Source organism: Oncorhynchus clarkii, chromosome 14 (genome assembly GCF_045791955.1).
Source record: "Oncorhynchus clarkii lewisi isolate Uvic-CL-2024 chromosome 14, UVic_Ocla_1.0, whole genome shotgun sequence".
NCBI lineage: Eukaryota > Metazoa > Chordata > Actinopteri > Salmoniformes > Salmonidae > Oncorhynchus > Oncorhynchus clarkii.
In genome coordinates, this window is record NC_092160.1 from 13080620 (window position 1) to 13105746 (window position 25127).

A 25127-nucleotide genomic window follows, 5' to 3' on the forward strand; every position below is an offset into this window, starting at 1 on the left:
GCTCTTTCATATCGTTCTTCTTGTGAGTTATTCCACCTGGAGCTCTGAAGTACCCTAAAGAGACGTTCACTCTCTAGATGTGTGGTCTGTCGCTCCAGAATACTGTATGTGCCTTTCCCTCTTGGCCTGGATACAGATGAGAGCATGGAGCATGGTGGATGAAATTATTTCCACCTCTGTCTGAAGTCATAAAAGAGAGACATACACTAGCTAAAACCTGTTTTTCCCCCGGTGTAAGGTAGAAAGGGCTTTAAAGACATCAGTGTCGAGGCTTCCAGGATAGAGGCTGGGAACAGACTCTTCCTGCTCACACATAGGGAGGGAGTCTCTTGTAGGGCCAACTTCTTATCCCGTCCTGGCAGTTGACCCACTGAGGATGGAGGAGAGAATTCTCCTTTCTTTCCATCCTGTCCTCCGTCAAGTCCCCTCTCCTTCCCCCTTCATGGTGGTGAGGTGCTCTCTCTCTCTCTCTCTCTCTCTCTCTCTCTCTCTCTCTCTCTCTCTCTACTAGAGTATGTAGTGAATCTTTCCACTCTTGCATATTCCATGTTTGATGTTTATTCATATTGCAAATGGGTAATTTCAAGAATCAAGATACTACCCTTATATTGAATTCAAGTGACACTCACACTTTGTACTAGCACTAAACCAGCATTTTACACACCATTGAAACGTCTGTAGTATCTTCATCTCCTCAATCTTTCAGATCATTGGCTGAGGTGATTATTGAATGAGCCGTCACGCTGCTTCTATCCCACCATCCCTCCATCCCTCTATCCCTCCATCCATCCCCCCTCTATCCCTCCATCCCTCTATCCCTGCATCCTTCCATCCCTCCCTCCGTCCCCCTCTCTCCCCTCAGAGGTGTGGGCCAGTGATAAGAGATTATGATGATAACTGGGAGGCAGTGCATTACCGTATTGATTGGGGCTGAGCTTTCAGTGGCGTTAAAGCACCCGCGCTCTGATTGCCGGCACTTGCGCTGACAGGAATCCAATGGCGTTGTCTCTCCTCGTCGCTATAGGGAGGGGTGTGTGTGCATGTGTGGGTATATGGGTGTTGGGAGGGTGGGGTGTATGTGTGTGTAAGGGAGGGGGGGGCTATGAGTGTGAATGTGGATATATGTGTGTGTGTGTGTGTGTGTGTGTGTGTGTGTGTGTGTGTGTGTGTGTGTGTGTGTGTGTGTGTGTGTGTGTGTGTGTGTGTGTGTGTGTGGGTGTATGTGTGTGTGTGTGGTTCACAACAAGGCGGTGCAAGGCCCATCTCTCACGTCCACACACATGCCTCCCACCCCCGCCCCAACAGCTACAGGACCACAAGACCTAGGCATAGATAACCCTCACTGTTATGTCACAAATTCTGTGATGTATTTTCAATGGTCCAAGTCAAGTAACATGACATGAAATTAGGTTCTCAGAACAGATGGCCTGTTCTTAATTGGTTATCTAAAGGTTCTCAGAACGGATGGCCTGTTCTTATTTGGTTATCTAAAGGTTCTCAGAACAGATGGCCTGTTCTTAATTGGTTATCTAAAGGTTCTCAGAACATATGGCCTGTTCTTAATTGGTTATCTAAAGGTTCTGAGAACAGGCAGCCTGTTCTTAATTGGTTATCTAAAGGTTCTGAGAACAGGCAGCCTGTTCTTAATTGGTTATCTAAAGGTTCTCAGAACAGGCAGCCTGTTCTTAATTGGTTATCTAAAGGTTCTCAGAACAGGCAGCCTGTTCTTAGTTGGTTATCTAAAGGTTCTCAGAACAGGCAGCCTGTTCTTAATTGGTTATCTAAAGGTTCTCAGAACATATGGCCTGTTCTTAATTGGTTATCTAAAGGTTCTGAGAACAGGCAGCCTGTTCTTAATTGGTTATCTAAAGGTTCTCAGAACAGGCAGCCTGTTCTTAATTGGTTATCTAAAGGTTCTCAGAACAGGCAGCCTGTTCTTAGTTGGTTATCTAAAGGTTCTCAGAACAGGCAGCCTGTTCTTAATTGGTTATCTAAAGGTTCTCAGAACAGGCAGCCTGTTCTTAGTTGGTTATCTAATTGTTGTTATTGTCTGGATTTAATTAGCTAAATCCATTGTAGATTAGTGAGCTGAGGAATTTCTGTACATAACGAAGTGCTTCATTTATTCTGCGATAATACTCTGGAGAATGTCCTCCAAGAGTCTTTTCTTTGCATTTGTTTTCAAGATTGGGGTTATTTAGGGGGTTGTTCTTAGCATCAGAAACTGGCCACACACTTCAAACAATTGAACGCACACACACACACACACACACACACACACACACACACACACACACACACACACACACACACACACACACACACACACACACACACACACACACACACACACACACACACATACACACACAAAAACACACAAAAAACACGCAAACCGAAGCAGAGTAGCACCAACGAGCAGTAAGGCCTCAAAGGTGTCGTTACCTTGAGAAGGCTGTTGTGTCTGTCATTGCCTAATGAAAAAAGGAGAGACCGACTGTGGCAAACACACACACACCAGTGTGTAGAGGCAGGAATGTGTGTGTGTATCTCTATGTGTGTGGGTTTGAGGCATCGGGCGGGAGGGGGTTGCCAAAGATCCCTGTGGCAGGCAGGGTGTTGCAGCCGCCAAGCCTCAGAGACATTAACTAACTTCTGTTTTATAATGGAGATTAATGAAGCGAGCACATGCCAGAGGGGGAGAGGAGAGGAGAGACGATAAGAGGAAAGAGGATGAGAGGAGGGGAGGAGGGGTCCGAGATACACTCCTCATGGGGGTATAGCGGTTGGCAGTGCCAAGGTGTGACAGATTGTGCCCTCTCTCAGTGGATAGGGACAGGGGACAGGGTTTGGGTGTAGAGCTGGGGGTGGGGTGGAGATTGACGAGAGCTCTATTGCTTTTTTTGTGGTGGGGGTGGCGGTGTCTGTGTGTCTGTGTGACTGTGTATCTGTGTGACTGTGTGTCTGTGTGCCTGCAGGATAGCTGTGGGGTCAGTAGGAGTGTTGGGGTGGGCAGGTGTGTGTGTGTCTGCAGGATAGCTGTGGGGTCAGTAGTAGTGTTGGGGTGTCTGTCTGTCTGCAAGATAGCTGTGGGGTCAGTAGGAGTGTTGGGGTGGGCAGGTGTGTGTGTGTCTGCAGGATAGCTGTGGGGTCAGTAGTAGTGTTGGGGTGTCTGTCTGTCTGCAGGATAGCTGTGGGGTCAGTAGGAGTGTTGGGGTGTCTGTCTGTCTGTCTGCAGGATAGCTGTGGGGTCAGTAGGAGTGTTGTGGTGTCTGTGTGACTGTGTGTCTGTGTGACTGTGTGCCTGCAGAATATGAGTGTTGGGGTGGGCAGGTGGGTGGGTGTGTGTCTGCAGGATAGCTGTGGGGTCAGTAGGAGTGTTGGGGTGGGCAGGTGGGTGTGTGTCTGCAGGATAGCTATGGGGTCAGTAGGAGTGTTGGGGTGGGCAGGTGGGTGTGTGTCTGCAGGATAGCTGTGGGGTCAGTAGGAGTGTTGGGGTGGGCAGGTGGGTGTGTGTCTGCAGGATAGCTGTGAGGTCAGTAGTAGTGTTGGGGTGGGCAGGTGGGCAGAGAGGAAGGGCAGTCTGGCGTGGTGGATCTCAGATAGATGTGAAACTCTATTAAGGTACACTCTCACACACAGGCACATGTATGAACACACACACACAAACACACACGCTCACGCATGCTCTTTATTTAAAACGTGTCCACATAGAAAAAATAAAACCAACCAGTATATTAGTGAATCTAATTTCCATTGATGTATATATTCAGAAGAGAATCCATGAAGTTATCAAAAACTCACACACCCCTTCCTCACTCTGTAACTCAGGCCTGCCCATCTGGACAGATGGTAATTCCTCAGACTGATTCGACTTTACTTGGATCCTTTTTTGTCGTGGGAAATGGGGGACAGAAAGGGAGAAGAGCATCCTCACACACTCTTCCACTGTCAAGCAGTGAACACAGGGCTAACGGTGAGGGAATAGTTAAATGATTATATGATAAGAAAAAAAGTTATTCCCGGCCATGTTCACCACAGCACTGCACATTTCGTTTGACAGCGTTTTTGGTCAACTTAAACTTTTTTTTTTACACAAGGAAAAGGCTAGATGTGTTGTAGGAACCAATCAGGCTCCAGACAGGCAGACAGAGGCCCCTCCTCATTGTAATACCCCAGAGACCTCCAGCAGAGGCTCCCACAACACCAGCTCTCATCCCCAGAGCCCTGGAAACAACAACCAACCCAGCTCTCCCCACCTCACCCACTCCTCTTCTCTGTCCTCCTTACGTCTTCTTTCCGCTCTCGTGTTGTGTCGTGTTGTGATGTCTCGTCCCTCTCCTCTCCTCTCCTCTCCTCTCCTCTCCTCTCCTCTCCTCTCCTCTCCTCTCCTCTCATTCTTCCTGTGATAGGATACTGGGCTGTGTGAATATGCCTGTGAGTGAGAATTTAGCCTCGGCGAGTGTCAGCAACTCTTCCTCCACCAGACAACATTTATTTATCAGGCCTGTTATTCTTATTAAGAGCCATTGCCACGGCGACCCACTGGGTTGCTGGGGAGAGATTGGACGCTTCCTCCTCTGAGTGGGAAACAGCCCAGGGACAATGGAGGAGGGGGGTGAATGAGAGAGAGAGAGAGCAGGAGGGAGGGGTGAATTAGACAGGGGAAATTCAACAAATTTCATGCAATGTGGCTCTAATAAGCCTGGGTTTAAAGTGGCGGATCGGAAACACCGAAGGCAGTCTGAAGTGTTAATAGGTTCCCACCACCTCAGGCTGCTCCCTCCCAGCTCCCCCTCTCCCCCCAGGGTGCACTGGCAGCCATTTTGATTAGAGGCTGGCGAAGATGCACTCTGATCATGACAATTGGCTATTGTTTAGTGCTGTGACAAAAAGGCCACCCCCTACAAGCAGAGACATGAGCGCTCGAAAAGGGAGTTGTGGGGCTCAATACAAGACGTCTGACTGGGAGAATGTGTTAGTACACTATATGGCCAAAAGTATGTGGACGCCTGCTCGTCGAATATCTCATTCCAAAATCATGGGCATTAATATGGAGCTGGTTCCCACTTTGCTGCTATAACAGCCTCCACTCTTCTGGGAAGGCTTTCCACTAAATGTTGGAACATTGCTGCAGGGACTTACTTCCACTCAGCCAAAATATCATTACTGAGGTCAGGCACTGATGTTGGACAATTAGGCCTGGCTCACAGTCGGTGTTCCAATTTGCCCCAAAAGTGTTTGATGGGGTTGAGGTTAGGGCTCTGTGCAGGTCTGTCAAGTTCTTCCACACCGATCTCGACAAACCATCTCTGTATGGACCTCGCTTTGTGCACTGGGGCATTGTCATGCTGAAAAAGGAAAGGGCCTTCCCTAAACTGTTGCCCCAAAGTTGGAAGCACAGAATAATCTAGAATGTCATTGTATGCTGTAGTTCACTTGAACTAAGGGGCCTAGCCCGAACAAAGAAAACCAGCCCCAGACCATTATTCCTCCTCCACCAAACGTTACAGTTGGCACTGACAGGCGAAGTGAAGCGTGATTCATCAATGGCTGCAACCTTTACACCACTCCAGCCGATGCTTGGCATTGCGCATGGTGATCGTAGGCTTGTGTGTGGGTGCTTGGTCATGGAAACCCATTTCATAATGCTCCCGACGAACAGTTCTTGTGCTGGCGTTGCTTCCAGAGGCAGTTTGGAACTCAGTAGTGAGTGTTGCATCCGAGGACAGGCGATTTTCAGGAGCTTCAGCATTCGGCAGTCCCATTCTGTGAGCTTGTGTGGCCTACCACTTCGCGGCTGAGCTGTTGTTGCTCCTAGACGTTTCCACTTCACAATAACAGCACTTACAGCTGACTAGGGCAGCTCAAGCAGGTCGACAAACTGACTTGTTGAAAAGGTGGCATCCTATGACGGAGCCACTTGAAAGTTACTGAGCTCTTCAGTAAGGCCATTCTACTGCCAATGTTTGTCTATAGAGATTGCATGGCTGTGTGCTCGATTTTATACACCTGTCAGCAACGGGTGTGGCTGAAATAGCCAAATTCACTAATTTGAAGGAGTGTCCACATACTCTTGTATATATAGTCTATGTGAGTATGTGTTCAGTGTGCGCGCATGTGTGTGAGTGTGTGTGTGAGTGTGTGTGTGTGTGTGTGTGTGTGTGTGTGTGTGTGTGTGTGTGTGTGTGTGTGTGTGTGTGTGTGTGTGTGTGTGTGTGTGTGTGTGTGTGTGTGTGTGTGTGTGTGTGTGTGTGTGTGTGTGAGAGAGAGAGAGAAAAGGGGGGGTGATGAAAATGAGATGCAGACAGCTGCTTACTTACGATTGTTTATCACACATAGGCTGTGCCATTAGAGCTCATCTCTGACTTGTACTCTGTCAAACAATGATTACATTTGAGTGTTTTCCTTGTTTTATCACCCCAACTCCTATAACCTAGGTCCAACACTTGCAGAAAGCTATTTTGTAGTTTTCACAGTGATTTAAACCCTCAGAAAACATGGAACATTTGATTATTGCTTAGATCATGTTTTAGGTTTAGATTTGTGGGTTTATAAAAGCAGTAAACATTTATTTTCTACAGTCTACTCTCCTAGATTTTACCATTAACCTTCAACAATTTAGAGGATCCAGAAGTTTTGATGAGTGTGGAATCTTTCATGTAACTGTGAAGCATATTACGTTTGAATCTAAATGAACTGAAGTCAACAGTAAAGATGCGATGTGATGTCGTTTCAGGAAGTGCTGTTAAAGAGATCAGCAGACTTAGTAGAGGCCCTGTATGGAATGCCCCACAATAATCAGGTATGTCATCATATAAGCCATTTTAATTGCAAAAAAATGAAATAAAAAAAGTGAACATTCAGATGTATTTTCTTATTTGATTGTTTTGGTAAAGAGATAACAGTTTCCCAGAGTTTTAAAATGCTTTGATCATACACATATTCAATTAACAGATTTTGAAGCCAGGGAAAAACAATCTGTACAGTATCTGTATATCAGAATTAGTAGTTTATCTTGAGTCTATCATCTGTGAAAACTCCAATATTCAACCATAATCTAATCTGAATGACCCACCAAAAATACACTGCCAGAGGCCGTACATTACAAAACCTTTTTTTACGACCTAAACTCACAATCACCTATGGAACTCTCTCTCCACCTTTCCCCGCTCCCTCCCTCCCCCAGGAGATCATCCTGAAGCGGGCAGCGGACTTGACCGAGGCCCTGTACAGTGTCCCCCGCAGCCACAACCAGCTGCCCTCGCTCAGCGGCTCGGCAGCTCACTCCGGCATGATGGGAGTCAACTCCTTCAGCAGCCAGCTGGCAGTCAACATCTCTGAGGCCTCGCAGGGGGACCAGGGTGAGTGCTGCAACCCCCCACCATGACCCGTCACCCCATGATCCTCACCCTCCACCCTCTGATCCTCTCACCCCTTCTCTGTGTATTGGTGTCCCCTGTGGATATGTGGTGATTGCTAATCCAATGTTTCTCCTCAATGTACAGTGGGGCAAAAAAGTATTTAGTCAGCCACCAATTGTGCAAGTTCTCCCACTTAAAAAGATGAGAGAGGCCTGTAATTGTCATCATAGGTACGCTTCAACTATGACAGACAAAATGAGAGAAAAAATCCAGAAAATCACATTGTAGGATTTTTAATGAATTTATTTGCAAATTATGGTGGAAAATAAGTATTTGGTCAATAACAAAAGTTTATCTCAATACTTTGTTATATACCCTTTGTTGGCAATGACAGAGGTCAAACGTTTTCTGTAAGTCTTCACAAGGTCTTCACACACTGTTGCTGGTATTTTGGCCCATTCCTCCATGCAGATCTCCTCTAGAGCAGTGATGTTTTGACTTTCAACTCCCTCCAAAGATTTTCTATGGGGTTAAGATCTGGAGACTGGCTAGGCCACTCCAGGACCTTGAAATGCTTCTTACGAAGCCACTCGTTCGTTGCCCGGGCGGTGTGTTTGGGAACATTGTCATGCTGAAAGACCCAGCCACGTTTCATCTTCAATGCCCTTGCTGATGGTAGGCATTGTTACTTTGGTCCCAGCTCTCTGCAGGTCATTCACTAGGTCCCCCTGTGTGGTTCTGTGTGGATTTTCGCTCACCGTTCTTGTGATCATTTTGACCCCACGGGGTGAGATCTTGCGTGGAGCCCCAGATCGAGGGAGATTATCAGTGGTCTTGTATGTCTTCCATTTCCTAATAATTGCTCCCACAGTTGATTTCTTCAAACCAAGCTGCTTACCTATTGCAGATTCAGTCTTCCCAGCCTGGTGCAGGTCTACAATTTTGTTTCTGGTGTCCTTTGACAGCTTTTTGGTCTTTGCCATAGTGGAGTTTGGAGTGTGACTGTTTAAGGTTGTGGACAGGTGTCTTTTATACTGATAACAAGTTCAAACAGGTGCCATTAATACAGGTAATGAGTGGAGGACAGAGGACCTCTTAAAGAAGAAGTTACAGGTCTGTGAGAGCCAGAAATCTTGCTTGTTTGTAGGTGACCAAATACTTATTTTCCACCATAATTTGCAAATAAATTCATAAAAAATCCTACAATGTGATTTTCTGGATTTTATTTCTTCATTTTGTCTGTCATAGTTTAAGTGTACCTATGATTAAAATTACAGGCCTCTCTCATCTTTTTAAGTGGGAGAACTTGCACAATTGGTGGCTGACTAAATACTTTTTTGCCCCACTGTACGTATCCTGGCTATCCTGTAGTGATACTTTAGTGTCTGTCAGCGCCTCTGCTTTTAGTAGCCATATACACCAGGCCTGGCCCTCTGTGCATACATCCACTCAGTGAAACATTCCGTCAGATCCAAGCGTGTGTGTGTGTGTGCGTGCGGGTGTGTGAGTGTGTGTGTGTGTGTGTGTGCAGACAGTGACACCAGCTCCCTGTCACTATTCATTGGGAGTGTATGAGAAGGGGAGGTGATAATGAGTTCAGAAATGCAGACAATGTGGCATGAATAAAACAACCAGAGTTTAGATACTGAATACAGCCAGAGACAGTAGCTTGGTCAATGGGTCAGGGAGCAGTGTGTGTTTGTGTGTCTCTCTTAACAGCTTTGACTGTGAAATCACTATTTATACACTTTCAAAAATGCATAAGCATGTCATTAAGCATATGTTATAATGCAAAGCCCCCCACGCACGCACGCACGCACACACACGCGTGCACACACACACACACACACACTATCCTAGAGAGGGCTGTTTCCTTTGATAAAGCAGCTCTGTGACTGATGCACAGGAAATATGTCTGAACGTGTGATGAACACATTGGCTCACGTCGGAGTCGAGGATATGGATAGAAAGAGGAAATGCGAGCGATATCTAGAACTGTTTTCTCTCCCCTGACACCTCAGCGTTCTAGTTCCCCCTTTTCTATCCCTCCCTCCCTCCACCCGTCTGCTTTTCACATTGACATACGAGAGAACACCTACAGGAATCTATGAGGTCATGGGAACAGGACTGCAGCAAATCGTGAAAATACATAATGCCATATTTTATGTCCGTGATCATTGGAACATTACAACCCAGAATCAGACTATTTTCCCCTACTGTTGTACAACTATGAAATGCCTCTTTGTGCTCCTAGAAAGGACGCACTATGATTAAAACCTTAATATATCAAACGCATGAGGAATGTCATTTACTGAATCAATTCCAGACCAGCGTTATGGATCTGCTTTACATCCACAGCAAAATGGATTATGTAATTTCTCCTCTGGCATTTGTCTTAAAACAGGCATCCACTCCACTTGTTTTACTTTATGCTGACAGTTTCCTCTGGAGCAAATAGGGAAACTACATTGTGGCGCGTCTCGGTCTCATTGACCTCCAGAGGCTGACCTCGTCATTGCCTCAGTCAGCGATTTCTGGATAGGGTTACTGACTGCTCCCCCTAGGCTAGGCCTGTCCTTCATGTCTCACCCCAATAGAGGAGTGGAGTTGCCTTAACCCTCTCCCCCCGATACCACCTTTAGTTGATTGGCCTTCATCTAGGATGTATTGAATACCCGTGCTCCCTTCGTTATAGCACTCTCCCCTTCACGAGGCACTAGCGCTTGCACCAACTTGGGGGCTTAGTTGGAGGCCAGAGAGAAAGGCACAATATGCCAAGTAGCACAGTGTGCTCAAACTTCCTCTCTCTCCTTCTCTCCTTCTCTCCCACACTCTTAGAAATAAAGGGTCCTGGAAGAACCTTTTGGGTTCATGACGGAACCATTCCAGTTGGTGGAACCTTTCCAGTTGAAAAGGTTGAACCCCTCTGACAAAGGTCTTCAAGGAACCCCTGTGTAAAGGTTCAAACCGGAAACTTTTTGTGATGGGAGTGGTTCAATTTTGAACCTATTTAATAATATATTATAGAGGTGGCAGCCTATCAGATTGGAGGCGTGGCTATCCGATATTTATTTTTGGTCACCCTTTGGCATAAATGTAATTCCTGTTCTTCATGTTAAGTCGGTACACTGCAAACTAAAATGTTTCTTGAATATTTATGCATATTATATATTCTAATATAATATTAATAATATTAACATTGCTGATTACATACAGTAATAAAGTGGTAACTAGTCCAATCTTGGGATTTGCATCGGCTCTTGAAGAACTCACACCTCTGTTAGCCTCATTGAAGTTACAAAATTGTTCAACCTTAACAACAAAACAGTTAACAGGAATGACATTTACTCTAATGGGTGGCCCAAAAAAAACCTACTAAGCCAAGCCTCCACTCCAGGGTTCCTTCAGGAATCCGTTGCTACATTGAACTTTTAAAGGTTCGTCCAAGAATCCCTTACCTAGCCAAAGGTGCAAATATGAACCTTGAGGAACTCCAGGGGTTCCTTGAGGATCTCCAGGGTTCCTCAAGTCACCAATAATTCTAAGAGTTCACTCTCCTTATCCTCCCCACTCCCACTCTCTCTCCCTTTCCCACTTTTTTGCTTTGAGCCAACGCAATTCCCAGCAGGAGAGCAATTGATGGAGCTCTGCCCTGGGATCAGGGAGAGTGCAGGCAATGGGAAACACATGTCAGAAACAACGGTGGAGGGAGTGGCAGCATGGACAATCCCTCGCAAAAGCCACACTTTGTCTGATTCAACTCTGCAATGCATTGGAGAAACATGGACATTTACAATACGGTTGCATTTTGGAAAGCCCCCCTCTTACCAAATCGAACATATGCTTTATCACTTCTGACATAATATTTATTAACCCTTGTTCAGATTTGAAGTGCAAAGGGAATTGTGATCATACAATGAGGGGAGAGGGGTGGTTTTAGTTCTGGAGGAGAGCAATGCAATTCTTAATACTTACTATATAGGAATTTGGCCCATGCTGTTCGAGGTTGTCAACGGATCTTGTTCAAACTGCACGGTTTTGATGACATTGGATTGACCATAGCATTTCCTCCTTTTGTCCAGGTTACTCCCGTAACTCCAACAGTGTATCGCCCCGTGGCTACGTCCCCAGCTCCACGCCCCAGCAGTCCAACTACAACACCATCACGTCCACCATGAACGGCTACGGAGCGGGCATGACCAACCTGGGGGTGCCAGGCTCACCCAGCTTCCTCAACGGCTCTGCCGCCAACTCCCCCTACGCAAGTAAGTACAGCCTTATTTGGTCTCAATGATCATCACTGTAACAAAACACTGGGGGATCATTTGGTTAGTTATACGTGGTGGGATAGCAGCACACGGTTTCATTTGGACAGTAGTATTCTGATTCAGTCCAGGAGGGATGCAGTGTGGGACGCAGTGTCTGCTAGCGCTTCTCTTACTTTGCGTTTACTCAGTGACTGATTTAGATCTGGTGGCGCCAAGTGTGTGGACTCACAGACTAAATAATTGACGTCAGTTTACTATTGGTCAATTCAGTGGAGGCATCCGCTGGCGTTCTAGAGGACTGGTGTTGAGGACACCTGCTGTAGGATCTGCATTGGAATTCCTCACACACATCTCATAGATGACATCACTGGGATTCCTTCTCTCTCCCTCAGTGCTAGAACCCTCCAGGGTCTCTGTCCCTGATTTTTCCTTCACCACTCTGCAAATAACATGCTTAGCGTCACGATTCTGCTCTGAGGTCACAGGTGTTTTAGAGAGAGTCTTGAACTCTAACTGTCAACCTCTGGGACTCATTGAATTGCTTATTATTTAGGCTACAGCATCACAGAGCAAAGTCTCCCAAAATAATAACAGTGTCCCAGTAGTTGTAAATTCTGGATGCTGAACTGAAAGTGGATTTTTGTCTGACACTTGATGTGGAAGGTTATGCATTGTCTACTGAAGGGAAAGGTTGGGTTTGTCTGTCTATACCATGCATTGTACAAGTCTTCATCTGCTTTGCCTATACCTTGTTCCATCTCCTTCATTACTTAACACTACTAACATACTAACACCCTCATAGATTCATTCATGCTATGGGCCAAACCCATTCAGTTAGATCAGTAACAAAACATATAAACTGTGACTTTACAGAGCAAGAATACGTTAATAGTTCAAGGGAGATAAAAACAAAATAACTATTCACATGTAGGGATACATACAATTTGCATTTTGTCATCAATTTTAGACTTCCATTTTGAATTTCCGTATTTGTGAGATATGAGGCTAAATGCTGCTTCAGGGTTTCATACTTTACTGGATTCATATGTCTTGTGAATAAAGATGCAATAACTCATAGGTACAGAAATGAACCAAGCCAGTATGGGGAGAATGGGGTATCAAATGCATTGTGCTTTAAATTAAATTGCTTCATTATCACAGTCAGCATTTCAGCCATTAACATTCTACACACATGCATACACATGCACACACACATATATTTGTTTGTGAACATGGATGGAGGTTGCTGCTATCCTCAAGAACAAGGTATTGTTTGTGTCAAAGTCTAAAATGGGCCTTCAAGTTATGGATCAACTTGCAGATATTGAGCACCTTTTACTCCGAGCATGTTACTCCAGACCTTGGCCCTTCTTCAGGCAGGCATCCATTCCTCAGCCCCCATGCATGCCCTCACTGTACAGCTCATCTCAGTCCACTCACTCACCAACCTCTGTCTGTCTGTCTTCTCCGTTAGGATCAACCACCTCCCCCTCCTCCTCCTACTCCTCCTCCTCCTCCATCCCTCTGTTCTCCGGTGGACCCATAGGCCCTTATTCATTCTCTCCTGTCCATATGATCTCTGCAGTCAAACAGAAGAGCGCCTTCGCCCCTGTCGTGCGGCCACAGACCTCCCCGCCCCCCACCTGCACCACCACCAATGGCAGCAGCCTACAGGGTGAGCATCCCGCCCCTCAGTCCCGCCCACTTCTGCCTGGGTCACTGTTAGAAAAGGGCGTGTCATGGATACCCTGTTATGCTAGAACTCACACAACAAAATGATATGACCTGAGTTAGTAGTGGATTGAAGGTCAAAGTTGATCCATAACTTCTGGCTCTGAGTGACTTTTCAAAACATTCATCACAATCAAATCATTTGGCTGAGAATCTTTGTTCACATAGAGTGATTATAAGGGCTCGATCCAATATGCATGGCTGAAGCGTTACAGATTGTGTGGTGGGAATGTAAAGGTCATTTCCAATTGAGCCGACATATGTAGTGTTAACCGTGAATGCAGTCTCAGCTAACGCGGGAACATTGCCTTTACATTTCTATGACACTATAACTCCGAACCTCAGCGATACAGATTGAATCCAGGCCTTAGTTAATGTAACATGACTGGAAAAGTTATTATATTTGAAAAATATAATTTTGTCATTCTTAGGTTTTGCAGCAAATCCATATGCATATCATAATTACCTCAACACACGGCTTTTCATTTAAGAGGGTGTGTAATGATTTTCTATGGGATATGTATCCTTACAACATTATATTTCAATGTTATAGATGCAAAACATGTTATGGATACAAAACATCTCGCCACATTTATAGGTAACCAGCGTGTCTGTTGTCTTTCAGCCATGGCAGGTCTCATAGTCCCACCTATGTGAAGAAGACCTTCTGCCAGACAGACCACATTTCCACTGGCTCACAGAATATCTACAACAGAAGCTTAAAGCTCATCAATCTCCAAAACAGGACCATGAAGCCCCTTCACTCCTGGAAACAGAGCAAACAGCACAACAAAAAAAATGACAGTAACCGATAACCCGTAAAATGTCACTAGAGTATGTTTGTGTTGGTTCAGTAATTGAGTTCACCGTCACCTTCTGTGCTTTGCATTTTGGGACTTTCCTTGCCCAATGGATAGCATTCCAACATATATATGTGTGAAGGGTTAGCTCATCTGAAAATATAGCGAATAATAAACTGTGGATTTGAAAGGCAGGTAGTTAATCCTTGTGGTGTGAGTATTGTCCTGAGTCCTAAACAAGAAAAGTCATTTGACTGGATCTTCTAATGAACCGAGTTCCTCTTCAGTCATATAACCACTGTGAGCAGGGAACGTGGAAAGGCCTACAGTTCAAAACTGTCAGCTATGGAAAAAGTGCAGAATCCAAGAATATCAAACTCTCCGTCAATTGTCAGACTCAAAATAGGTGGGAGTTTCAATGAAAATTCCCCCCAATGTCTATAAAAAACCCGCTTCAAAAGACCATTGATATCTAATGTCAAAGTCTAATAGCATTTTTGTTTGTGTACCATAGCTTTTAATAATGTGTGTGTTTATCATATTTAAAGGGAAATGCAGTAATTTTCTAATCTAAAGAAAGGGTTGGCAAACATTCTGCCAAGGAGAGAAAAGCAAATGTTATACTAATATTTGCCCACTACCAGAGTCATGCCAGGGCAGCCCAAGGTTGTGAGGTTCAAAGGTTTTGGATGTCTACCATTTTTGAAACACAGTACAAAAGATATATTTCCGGGGTGTGTTGATTGATAGATTTTAACCAGAAATGCTTGCAGCAGTTTTAATCACATTTAGGTACCAGAGTTCTTGTTATTCTTCTGATTGTGCTTATTTTGTATGTATTTATAAAGTATGTTTTGGGATTCCTTTTGTGATTTTGGCCTGAATGATAGTCTCAAATATACATGTAAACACATTCGATGTCTTAATACCTTTTAGATATTGTAAAAAGATTGAAAAAGGAGAGGAACAACCCTTTTGTAAAAACTAAAAAAGTTGAAACATGACATGGTCACCCTGTCTTTTAAAGCAGGATATATGCTCCACCACTTTTGTATAAAAATGCATTTCCGATACTATATTTAACTTTTTTTTTGTACACAGCATTTGTGTTTCCCCCCGTTCTTCTTGTCCTTTCTGTGTTACTGTGAAATGTGTATTATCATGGTTATTTCTTAATGCACTATTTTAGTTGGGGCACTTACAAGAGCAATGCATCTTAGCAAGCAAGAAAAACTTAAAGCAAAAGACAAAAGCTAGTACAAATATTAACCAAGATGTTTTTTGGGGGGATTCACATTTTTGTCATTGTGGCTGAAATGGAAAGGTCATTGTCATGTGAATGTCTCTAGTTCAAAAACTCTTCTATCATAAACCTCTGTTAGTTCATTGGTTAGAATTCAACTCCTTTCCCATATCATTTGGACCCAAGCCTATTCCTTGTGTTTTGGTGAGAATGAATGTAATACACATGCCTGTACGAATCAGCTGCGAAGTTGAAACCCAAGTAAACCGTCAATAACTGTAGAAGGACCACTCAAGTGTAGGGTTCAACTCTCTCCAGGAACCTTGATGTTAGTGTTTTTGGTGGTGGTGGTGGTGTTATTGCCGTTGCACACAATCTATCATTTACTTATGCAATTTGTATTTACTGTAATGCAAGTTATCTCTCCACATTTCAGTGGATTTGTTTTGAAACATAAAAGAACACAAGACATAATTGATGCCTTACAATAGAACATGATCCAACTTAATGCATTTTCATTATTTTGATACTCTAATTGAAGTGTGGTTAATTTGAGTTATGCTTTTGCAGATGTTTAAGAATTAAAGTTGTCATTAATTTGATGCTTTTGATTAATTTAATAACACAGGCCCATCATTTGAGCTGCAGAGGATGTAGTTTATACTGGGATATGTTGGAGGGCACTTCCTGCTCCAAATGTCCACATGTCTTGTGTAATAGTGGACAATAGGTGACAAATCAATGATGAGCCTGATTAAATCTTTGATTGTATGCAAATTCTGTGCAGTGATTGCCATACATCGGCAATCATCGGGGGGCATCAACTTGTAGTCATAATGTGGGCTTGTAAAAAAAAGCGGAAAAATCTGTTACGCTTTTTTGAAAGCCTTTTCTCAATTACGAGAATGAAGGCCAGCTCATAGAATGTCTTTTAGAGTGCACTTGTACACTTCACAAAACATCTGAATTCAATATCATGGAGTTCTAAACCCATTTTCAATGAAAACACAAGTTTTCTCTTCAAGTTAAATCTTGGCTGACTTTTCACAATCCTCCCCTTCACCCCCATTCCCTGTATCCATTCCATCCATATACTGAGTTTTAAATAGCTTGATTTAAAAAATGTTTTGTCATAGTTGTAGAAAGCTTGCTTTTTGCTGCCCTGGTTTTCAGCAGAGGTTTTTTAAATTGTAAAGTGTACTTTCTCAATGTTTAATTCAATGTGAAAAGGGGAGAGGTACTGCATCTATGTGAAATATGAAATGTACCATCAAAGTGTATCAAAGCACAATGTTTAATTAATGTCTTCGGAATACAAATGAGGGGGATCTCTCCAGCTTCTCCTTTTCTGTCTTTGACCATGCTGTAAATAGATGCATGTTTCTTTCTGTGATCCAGTAGTTTTTGTACAGAAACAGACTAATAAAGAATACATTTGGCCTCAAAAAACGATGTTGTATTGTTGGTTATATCTTCTGTATTGGAGTTCATTCTGCTTAGGGCGGCAGGTAGCCTAGCGGTTAAAAGCGTTGGGCCAGGCACTCTGGATAAGAGCGTCGGCTAAATTAATAAAATGTGAATGTTATGAGGGGTTTAGCTACAAATCTATAATGAACAAAAATGTAAACGCAACATGCAACAATTTCAACGACTTTACTGAGTTACAGTTCATATAAGGAAATCAGTCAATTTAAATAAATTCATTACGCCCTAATCTATGGATTTCACATGACTGGGCAGGGGTGCAGCCATTCAGAATATATTTTTCCCCCCACACAAAAGGGCTTTGTTACAGACAGAAATACTCCTCAGTTTCATCAGCTGTCCGAATGGCTGGTCTCAGATGATCCCTCAGGTGAAGAAGTCAGATGTGGAGGTCCTGGGCTGGAGTGGTTACACGGTTGGTCTGCGGTCGTGAGGCCGGTTGGACATTGAGAAATTAACATTAAATTCTCTGCTAACAGCTCTGGTGGACATCCTTGCAGTCAGCATGCCAATTGTACGCTCCCTCAAAATTTGAGACATATGTGGCATTGTGTTGTGTGACAAAACCGCACATTTTAGAGTGGCCTTTTATTGTCCCCTGCACAAGGTTCGCCTGTGTAATGATCATGCTGTTTATTCAGCTTCTTGATATGCCGCATCTGTCAGCTGGATGGATTATCTTGGCATGCGTATGGAACATTTCTGGGATATTTCAGCTCATGAAACATGACCAACACTTTCATTGTTGCGTTTATATTTTTGTTCAGTGCACAATCATATATTCCCTCACATAGCAGGGGGCAACAATAATCAAACCAAGTACTCCTATCTTCATAAAAAACTTTCCAGACAAGCTCATCCTTCAAAAGCTTCAACCTTTTGGAAGCTCGTTCAACTCTCCTCAGTCTACGGGAGATATTTTTGCAACAGCCTCCAAAGATCTCATTTTATGATGAAAATCTTGGCTCTCAAACTTTCAAACGGGGCCTCTCAGATTACATATTGACCAGTGCTTATCTGAATCGATCATTCAAAGTCTGAGGAAGGGAAACAATTCCTCCCTCTGTAAATGGCAGCAAATCATCGGGTAAAAACCTCATCTCCGTGGTTGCAAGTTTAGACTTATGTTTTGAGTCAAAGAGACAGGTTTTCAAAATTGTACAAAATGACTTCATCACTGCAGTGACTCGTCCTCATAAAGGCACTACATAGGGAGCACACAAGGCAATTCATTTGTGCATGCTAGTGTGCGTGTTTGCAAGAGTTCATGTTATTTTGTGTGTGCCTACCTGTTTGATAGTTTGTGCTCTGTGCACAGGCTTCCTCAGGGGCTTCCTGAGATAGCTGCCCTTAACTCTACCCAGTTCTCTTTTTAATGCCATTAGAGTAGACCAGCAGATGTCTTTATCAAGTCAGCAGCCCCTCAGTAGGAAGTCTGCTTTACAACCTTCAAGCACGTAGGAGGATCAGAACATCAGCTATCTATGAGATTTAGCATCCGAGGCTACAAAAGGCTACGTTGATTAGCCACCATTAGCTTTTTACGCCACAGGTTGTGAGTAATTAACCCTACTTTGATAGTCAGCAGTATCTTGATGAGTTTTGATGACTCTTTGTTGTCGGGTACACAGTGCTCGTTAGTAAGGTTCTTCGCCCAAAGCCTTCTAGAGCACGCCCATGGAAAACCATCTCCCAGAACCCGAGTCCTTCCCCTATAAGCCTCTGGTACCAAAGCCAATATACATCTGGGGTCTGCCAATGCAGGGCGGAAGCTAAGTAGCCCAGGCTATATAAAACTTGGCCACCATCCCATAATAAGTGGTTTGTCAAGTAGAGAGCCCATTAATGGGTTTGACATATTTGAGCGAGCGCACTCCATAATACATGATCAGGGTTTCCTCTGTAAAGATTTCCTGGGAAAAAAGGTTCTCATTCAGCGCCTTGAAAGAGGAGGATGTTGTAGTGTTTCTGGGTGTTTTGGCTGGTAACATACAAGCAGTAAGTTAGCATCTGTAGAGGAAGGAAGGAAGGGAAGAAGGAAGGAAGGAAGGAAGGAAGGAAGGAAGGAAGGAAGGAAGGAAGGAAGGAAGAAAGGAAGGAAGGAAGGAAGGAAGGAAGGAAGGAAGGAAGGAAGGAAGGAAGGAAGGAAGGAAGGAGAGGAAGCTTCCACTAAGGGCTCGATTCAATCCGTATCGCCGAAGTTCAATCTGCTGTTCCCATATGCTTCAAGAGGGCCACCATTGTTCCTGTTCCCAAGAAAGCTAAGGTAACTGAGCTAAACGACTACCACCCCGTAGCACTCACTTCCGTCATCATGAAGTGCTTTGAGAGACTAGTCAAGGACCATATCACCTCCACCCTACCTGACACCGTAGACCCACTCCAATTTGCTTACTGCCCCAATAGGTCCACAGACGACGCAATCGCAACCACACTGCACACTGCCCTAACCCATCTGGATAAGAGAAATACCTATGTGAGAATGCTGTTCATCGACTACAGCTCAGTATTTAACACAATAGTACCCTCCAAACTCGTCATCAAGCTCGAGACCCTGGGTCTCGACCCCACCCTGTGCAACTGGGTACTGGACTTCGTGACGGGCCGTCCCCAAAACATCTCCACCCCGCTGATCCTCAACACTGGGGCCCCACAAGGGTGCGTTCTGAGCCCTCTCCTGTACTCCCTGTTCGCCTCCAACTCAATCATCAAGTTTGCGGACGACACTACAGTGGTAGGCTTGAATAACAACAACGACGAGACGGCCTACAGGGAGGAGGTGAGGGCCCTTGGAGTGTGGTGTCAGGAAAATAACCTCACAATCAACGTCAACAAAACAAAGGAGATGATTGTGGACTTCAGGAAACAGCAGAGGGAGCACCCCCCTATCCACATCGACGGGACAGTAGTGGAGAGGGTAGTAAGTTTAAGTTCCTCGGCGTACACATCACGTACAAACTGAATTGGTCCACCCACACAGACAGCGTTATGAAGAAGGCGCAGCAGCACCTCTTCAACCTCAGGAGGCTGAAGAAATTCGGCTTGTCACCAAAAGCACTCACAAACTTCAACAGATGCACAATCGAGAGCATCCTGTCGGGGTGTATCACCGCCTGGTACGGCAACTGCTCCGCCCACAACCGTAAGGCTCTCCAGAGGGTAGTGAGGTCTCCACAACGCATCACTGGGGGCAAACTACCTGCCCTCCAGGACACCTACAGCACCCGATGTCACAGGAAGGCCAAAAAGATCATCAAGGACAACAACCACCCGAGCCACTGCCTGTTCACCCCGCTATCATCCAGAAGGCAAGGTCAGTACAGGTGCATCAAAGCAGGGACCGAGAGACTGAAAAACAGCTTCTATCTCAAGGCCATCAGACTGTTTAACAGCCACCACTAACATTGAGTGGCTGCTGCCAACATACTGACTCAACTCCAGCCACTTTAATAATGGGAATTGATGGAAATGGATGTAAAGATGTATCAGTAGCCACTTTAAACAATGCCACTTTATATAATGTTTACATACCCTACATTACTCATCTCATATGTATATGTATATACTGTACTTTATATAATCTACTGCATCTTGCCATCTTATGTAATACATGTATCACTAGCCACTTTAAACTATGCCACTTTATGTTTATATACCCTACATTACTCATCTCATATGTATATACTGTACTCTATACCATCTACTGCATCTTGCCTATGCTGTTCTGTACCATCACTCATTCATATATCTTTATGTACATATTCTTTATCCCTTTACACTTGTGTGTACAAGGTAGTAGTTGTGGAATGGTTAGGTTAGGTTACTCGTTGGTTATTACTGCATTGTCGGAACTAGAAGCACAAGCATTTCACTACGCTCGCATTAACATATGCTAACCATGTGTATGTGTGACAAATAAACTTTGATTTGATTTGATTTACTGTATTGTGTGCTTGAAATGTAAAGCCAGCATATGCAGCGTTTACCATGAATGCAGTCTCCGCAAACGCGGGAACTTTTCCTTTATATTTAAATCACGCTATAACGTGGAACTTCAGCGATACAAATTGAATCGAGCCCTCACAGGCCGAAAAGTTGACCAGTATTTATATGATGGCCATATTCCACCATATTCCACCTCAATACTTTCTAGAAGCCTCTTTTCCTATCATCTTATCACTTCAACCTTACTGATCTGAAAGGACTGGCCCGGCTGTAACGAGTGGGAACATTCCACCTCGGCCATTACATAGCCTACAAAAAGCACAAGAGAGGATACTTTATTTTTCATGCATCATTCAAGTCTTGCATTCGTAGTTTGCATACCTCTAATAAGTTCAAAAGAAGAGGTGGTATAGATTTTGTGCAGGTGTGTTTTGCTTGGGGGTTTGGCCTGAGTGAATTAGGCGACATTGTCATTCCACTACACCATACATCTGCACTCTGAAATGTTGAAGAATTAGACCCTTTCCTGTGTGTTGATGATGTCATGGTGACACCGCAGGCCTGACTTTGGGCTGGGGAGGGTTCATAACAGTAAAACGGCACTCAGGACTGACAGGGGACTGTAAGTCATCTCGCACAGGAAGTGCCCTGGGCCTCAGCCTGCGATGACATCGGAGACCTCCGCCAACTCTGCACAGTTAAGACGGTATGTAAATCACCCGTACAAAAGTTCAACCTCGCAGCCATGTTTCCTGGGAAGGACCGATGCTGGAGGAGCTTTGGAAATATGATGTTGGCCTATCAAAATCATGTGTTGCAAAACTGCTGCAAAAAAAGAGCACATATTTCAGTGTGAGGCTCACTGATTGCCTCGTCTTTTGGAGTAAGGTTAGAGAGTCTGTGTTCTTTAATAGTTTGTGAGTCAGCCGAGCTATTGGTACTGTGACAACGTGACAAATCAAACTGTGTTCATAGATGTGTCGTTATCTTCATAGCCTATGACATTACTGAACTGCAGACGACTCAAGGGGTGAGGGGTTCTGTAGTCTGCGGTTGGAACCTGCTTCTGTCCTCTCAGAGGATAGGGTTATGGTTGATGGTGGTAATGGGAAAATTGATCTATATTCACAGAGCATATCTATAAACCAATACAGGATTGGTGGATTAATTGATTAAATGTATTACAATGACAGTAACGTCTACAGTATATCAATATTATTACTAACCTCATAAACAATGTAATACTTTTCAGTGAATGGTATGTCCATATTAACTCACTGATGCCTTCCTCCTACTACATGTTGAACTGTGTTGGTTTCAAAGCTGCAATGATTTCAGGAGCCCCTGCCAATCAAAAAGCCTTCAGTAAATTAGCATTAGTAAACAAGGATATTGCCTACATTGTCTCTGTCAGATTTAACCTTTTATTGCAGTGGGCTTATTCAAAGTCACACAGGGTGATTCTTGGTAGTCTTAAATCTACTTTGAAACAAAAGTATACACCTCACACACATGTTTATGGACTTGTACCATACACCTGTACCATGTCAGATATAGAGTTGAAATGTAGTGCATTATGAGTTTGCATCCCAATATTATACTTTATATACATCACAGAAGACTGAAATATAACACAGCCGTTTAACATAGAAACTCTGCATTATCGTCGACAAAATAACACTTTCTTAAAAATAATAATAACATTCCACCCATGAGGCTAAAGACGGCGGTTTTGGTCATTGACTGGCCATTATTTGCATGTACAGTATTGTGTAAAAGCTTTATATATATATATATATATATATATATATATATATATATATATATATATATATATATATATATATATATATACATACTGTATATATTTCCTTGTCTATCCCCTTCCTCCCCTCCCAACAATTCTAACTACCATTTTGCCCCAATTTCTCCATTCCCTTCAGAAAAACTCACCTAACATTTCTGTTAAATCAGCATCCCTCAAATCAGCAGCCCACCCCTCAAATCCCAAATACATTTCTCTCCCACAACACTGCTTACTTAAACAAACAAACCACCACCCTGTAATAGCTGCCACAACATGAAATGTCAGTTTTTGAGAAACATTGGCACACTCAAGTGGAATTTAGAAACAACTGTTTGCCATTAATCTGTCATTATACATTATGGTAGGTGTTATGTAATGTGTTATGACAGTATTATGAGAGGACAGTTTAAAACCAAAGTGTTTTTGTTTCATCAATTAATTTCAAATGGGTATAAATGCAGTCAGCTGTGTGTGTGAGTTTGGGGCAGGGCAGGGATCTTTATGGTTAGTGTCACTGTGTCACTCAATGGTCCCTCAGCATAGCTCAGGGCTGCTGCTACAGGGGACCTTGGTGAAACCCCTGGGTAGGAAACCCAACCTCATAAATATGGAGCAGAGCAGGGGAAGTGCTCCGTTTCTAGAGGTCCCCCCTGGAGATCCACAGTCACTCTCTCAACAGTTCCCAGGAACCATGTATGTGCAGCAGCGAGAGAGAGAGAGAGAGAGAGAGAGAGAGAGAGAGAGAGAGAGAGAAATGCCCTTTGTTTTGTTTTGATTGGACTTCCCCCCCTCCCTAGGACCTTACAGAGATGTTTTCTCAAAGACAAGCAAAGCACAGAACACCTCCCCAAGAAAACAGAAAGGCACGTACAAGAGTAAACTTTACACCTGTTTCCCTTTTTCATCTGTCTTCATTTGTGTGGGGGAGGCAGGATGTTTAGCTTGGCTGCGACCTGCCTCATGACTTAATCCCTGGGTGCTATTGTAAAATTTTCGGAAAAATAATGAAAACCAAATGTGGCGTGGGACCCTGTTTTGAGTTTCAGGGCCTGCGCTTTAACAATGTTACATTTCCAGCCATTGAGGCCAAATAATTCACTTAGGTTTCCCTTGTAATATTATGCCAAACATGAGATCTTTACTTTGTCAAATCTGGTAAGTATCAAACCAACTGTATCAATAGGAAAACAGTTTTAAAAAGCATTCCCAGAAGAGAGCCCGAAAAACACCTCTCACCTGGAAGCTGTTAAAGCCGACAGGAAATGGAGGCAGAGATCGAGTGCTTCCCAAAAATGTGTATCCCCTGGAGAATGAAAATATGTAGATTCATCATAAAACATTTCTGAGAGGTTGAATTGTAACAGAAGATAAAACATCATCACAGACAGCTGGGCACCCACTGCCCTCAAGGATTATTATCACACAAACATCTGCAGACATAACTTTTTCAGATTTTATCTGGGACTTCACTACATCATCACTTTTTATATCCATAACGTGAACTTACATTTTCCAGATGATTCACAGCCATTTTCCCCATCGGTTTGGCAATGTCTCGGCAATATTTGCCCTCTTCACTGATAGATTTGGATTGCCCGCATTGAATTACAACTCAAGCTAAGGCATGCATGGCAAATGTTCTAGCAAAGCCGGTTCCTCCAGAGTGTTTCATGGTCTTATTTTGGACCTAATCTTGTCGCCTGACTTGCCACTTTTGTGACAACGACTCCCATTGTTAGGGCAGAGACATGAGCGTCTCATCATTATAGCTATACAGATCTCAGTTTTTTTTTTTCCATTGAAATTCCTGAAGCACCATGATCGTCATCATGATGGTCTCACAGGCAGAAATCAGTGTTGATAAATCAATCCCCAGCTTGGGTGTGCTCTCCCCTGCTCCCTTAGCTGCTTGATAAACAAATGGATTCTGCATGCCTAATGAGAATGGGGGAGGTAGAGGTAAAGTAAGTAATACCTTTAATGATTTAATGATCTCAACAGACTAAAAAACACCGGCACCTGCCAAAAGCAAGAAACAAAGTCCAAGTCAGGAATTTCTGGACAGCAATACCTCACTGATCACGGACCAGGATTTATTGTATCTTGGCAGATTTACAGTGGACCGTGAGACATTTCTTGGAAAGACAATGCATTGAAGGGAGAGTTCGCATGTAACTGTGCATTGCAGATAAAGACAACACGCAGTCGTAAAAGTTTCAGCCGTCCCTGTAATCCAGGGTTTGTGCATGTCAGGCTTAGCCCGCTAACACAAGGTGATGACGTGCAGATGATGGGTAATCAGGAGCACATCTGCATAAGACATCACTCTTTTTTCGCCTGTCAGATGTGAAGGGTTACTGTAACCGTTCACTGTATAGAACAATCGTTCTCCCTCTTAATGTGTTCTGCAGTTCGGTGTAATGTGATTCCGAGTGGGCACTGACAATAAAGAGAAAAAGTACATTTAAACTCATCGCTTGAGGC

At 43.8% G+C, this 25127-nt stretch overlaps 1 protein-coding gene across 10 annotated transcripts in view; it reads left to right on the forward strand.

Annotated features, from left to right (window-relative positions):
- LOC139366305 (transcription factor COE3-like) overlaps window positions 1-16855 on the forward strand; it is a 99489-nt gene extending 82634 nt beyond the window's left edge. For 2 of the 10 annotated variants that reach the window (XM_071103644.1, XM_071103645.1), the window contains exons 12-17: window positions 6740-6805; window positions 7190-7364; window positions 11447-11629; window positions 13218-13307; window positions 13795-13857; window positions 13989-16855. In XM_071103644.1, the coding sequence (XP_070959745.1) occupies window positions 6740-6805; window positions 7190-7364; window positions 11447-11629; window positions 13218-13307; window positions 13795-13853 (573 nt within the window). In that variant the 3' untranslated portion in view covers window positions 13854-13857; window positions 13989-16855. Of the gene's footprint in view, window positions 1-6739; window positions 6806-7189; window positions 7365-11446; window positions 11630-13106; window positions 13308-13794; window positions 13858-13988 lie in introns of all 10 variants that reach the window. The other 8 variants (XM_071103641.1, XM_071103640.1, XM_071103647.1 and 5 more) reach the window with 4 other exon arrangements.
- The last annotated feature ends 8272 nt before the right edge of the window (window positions 16856-25127 follow it).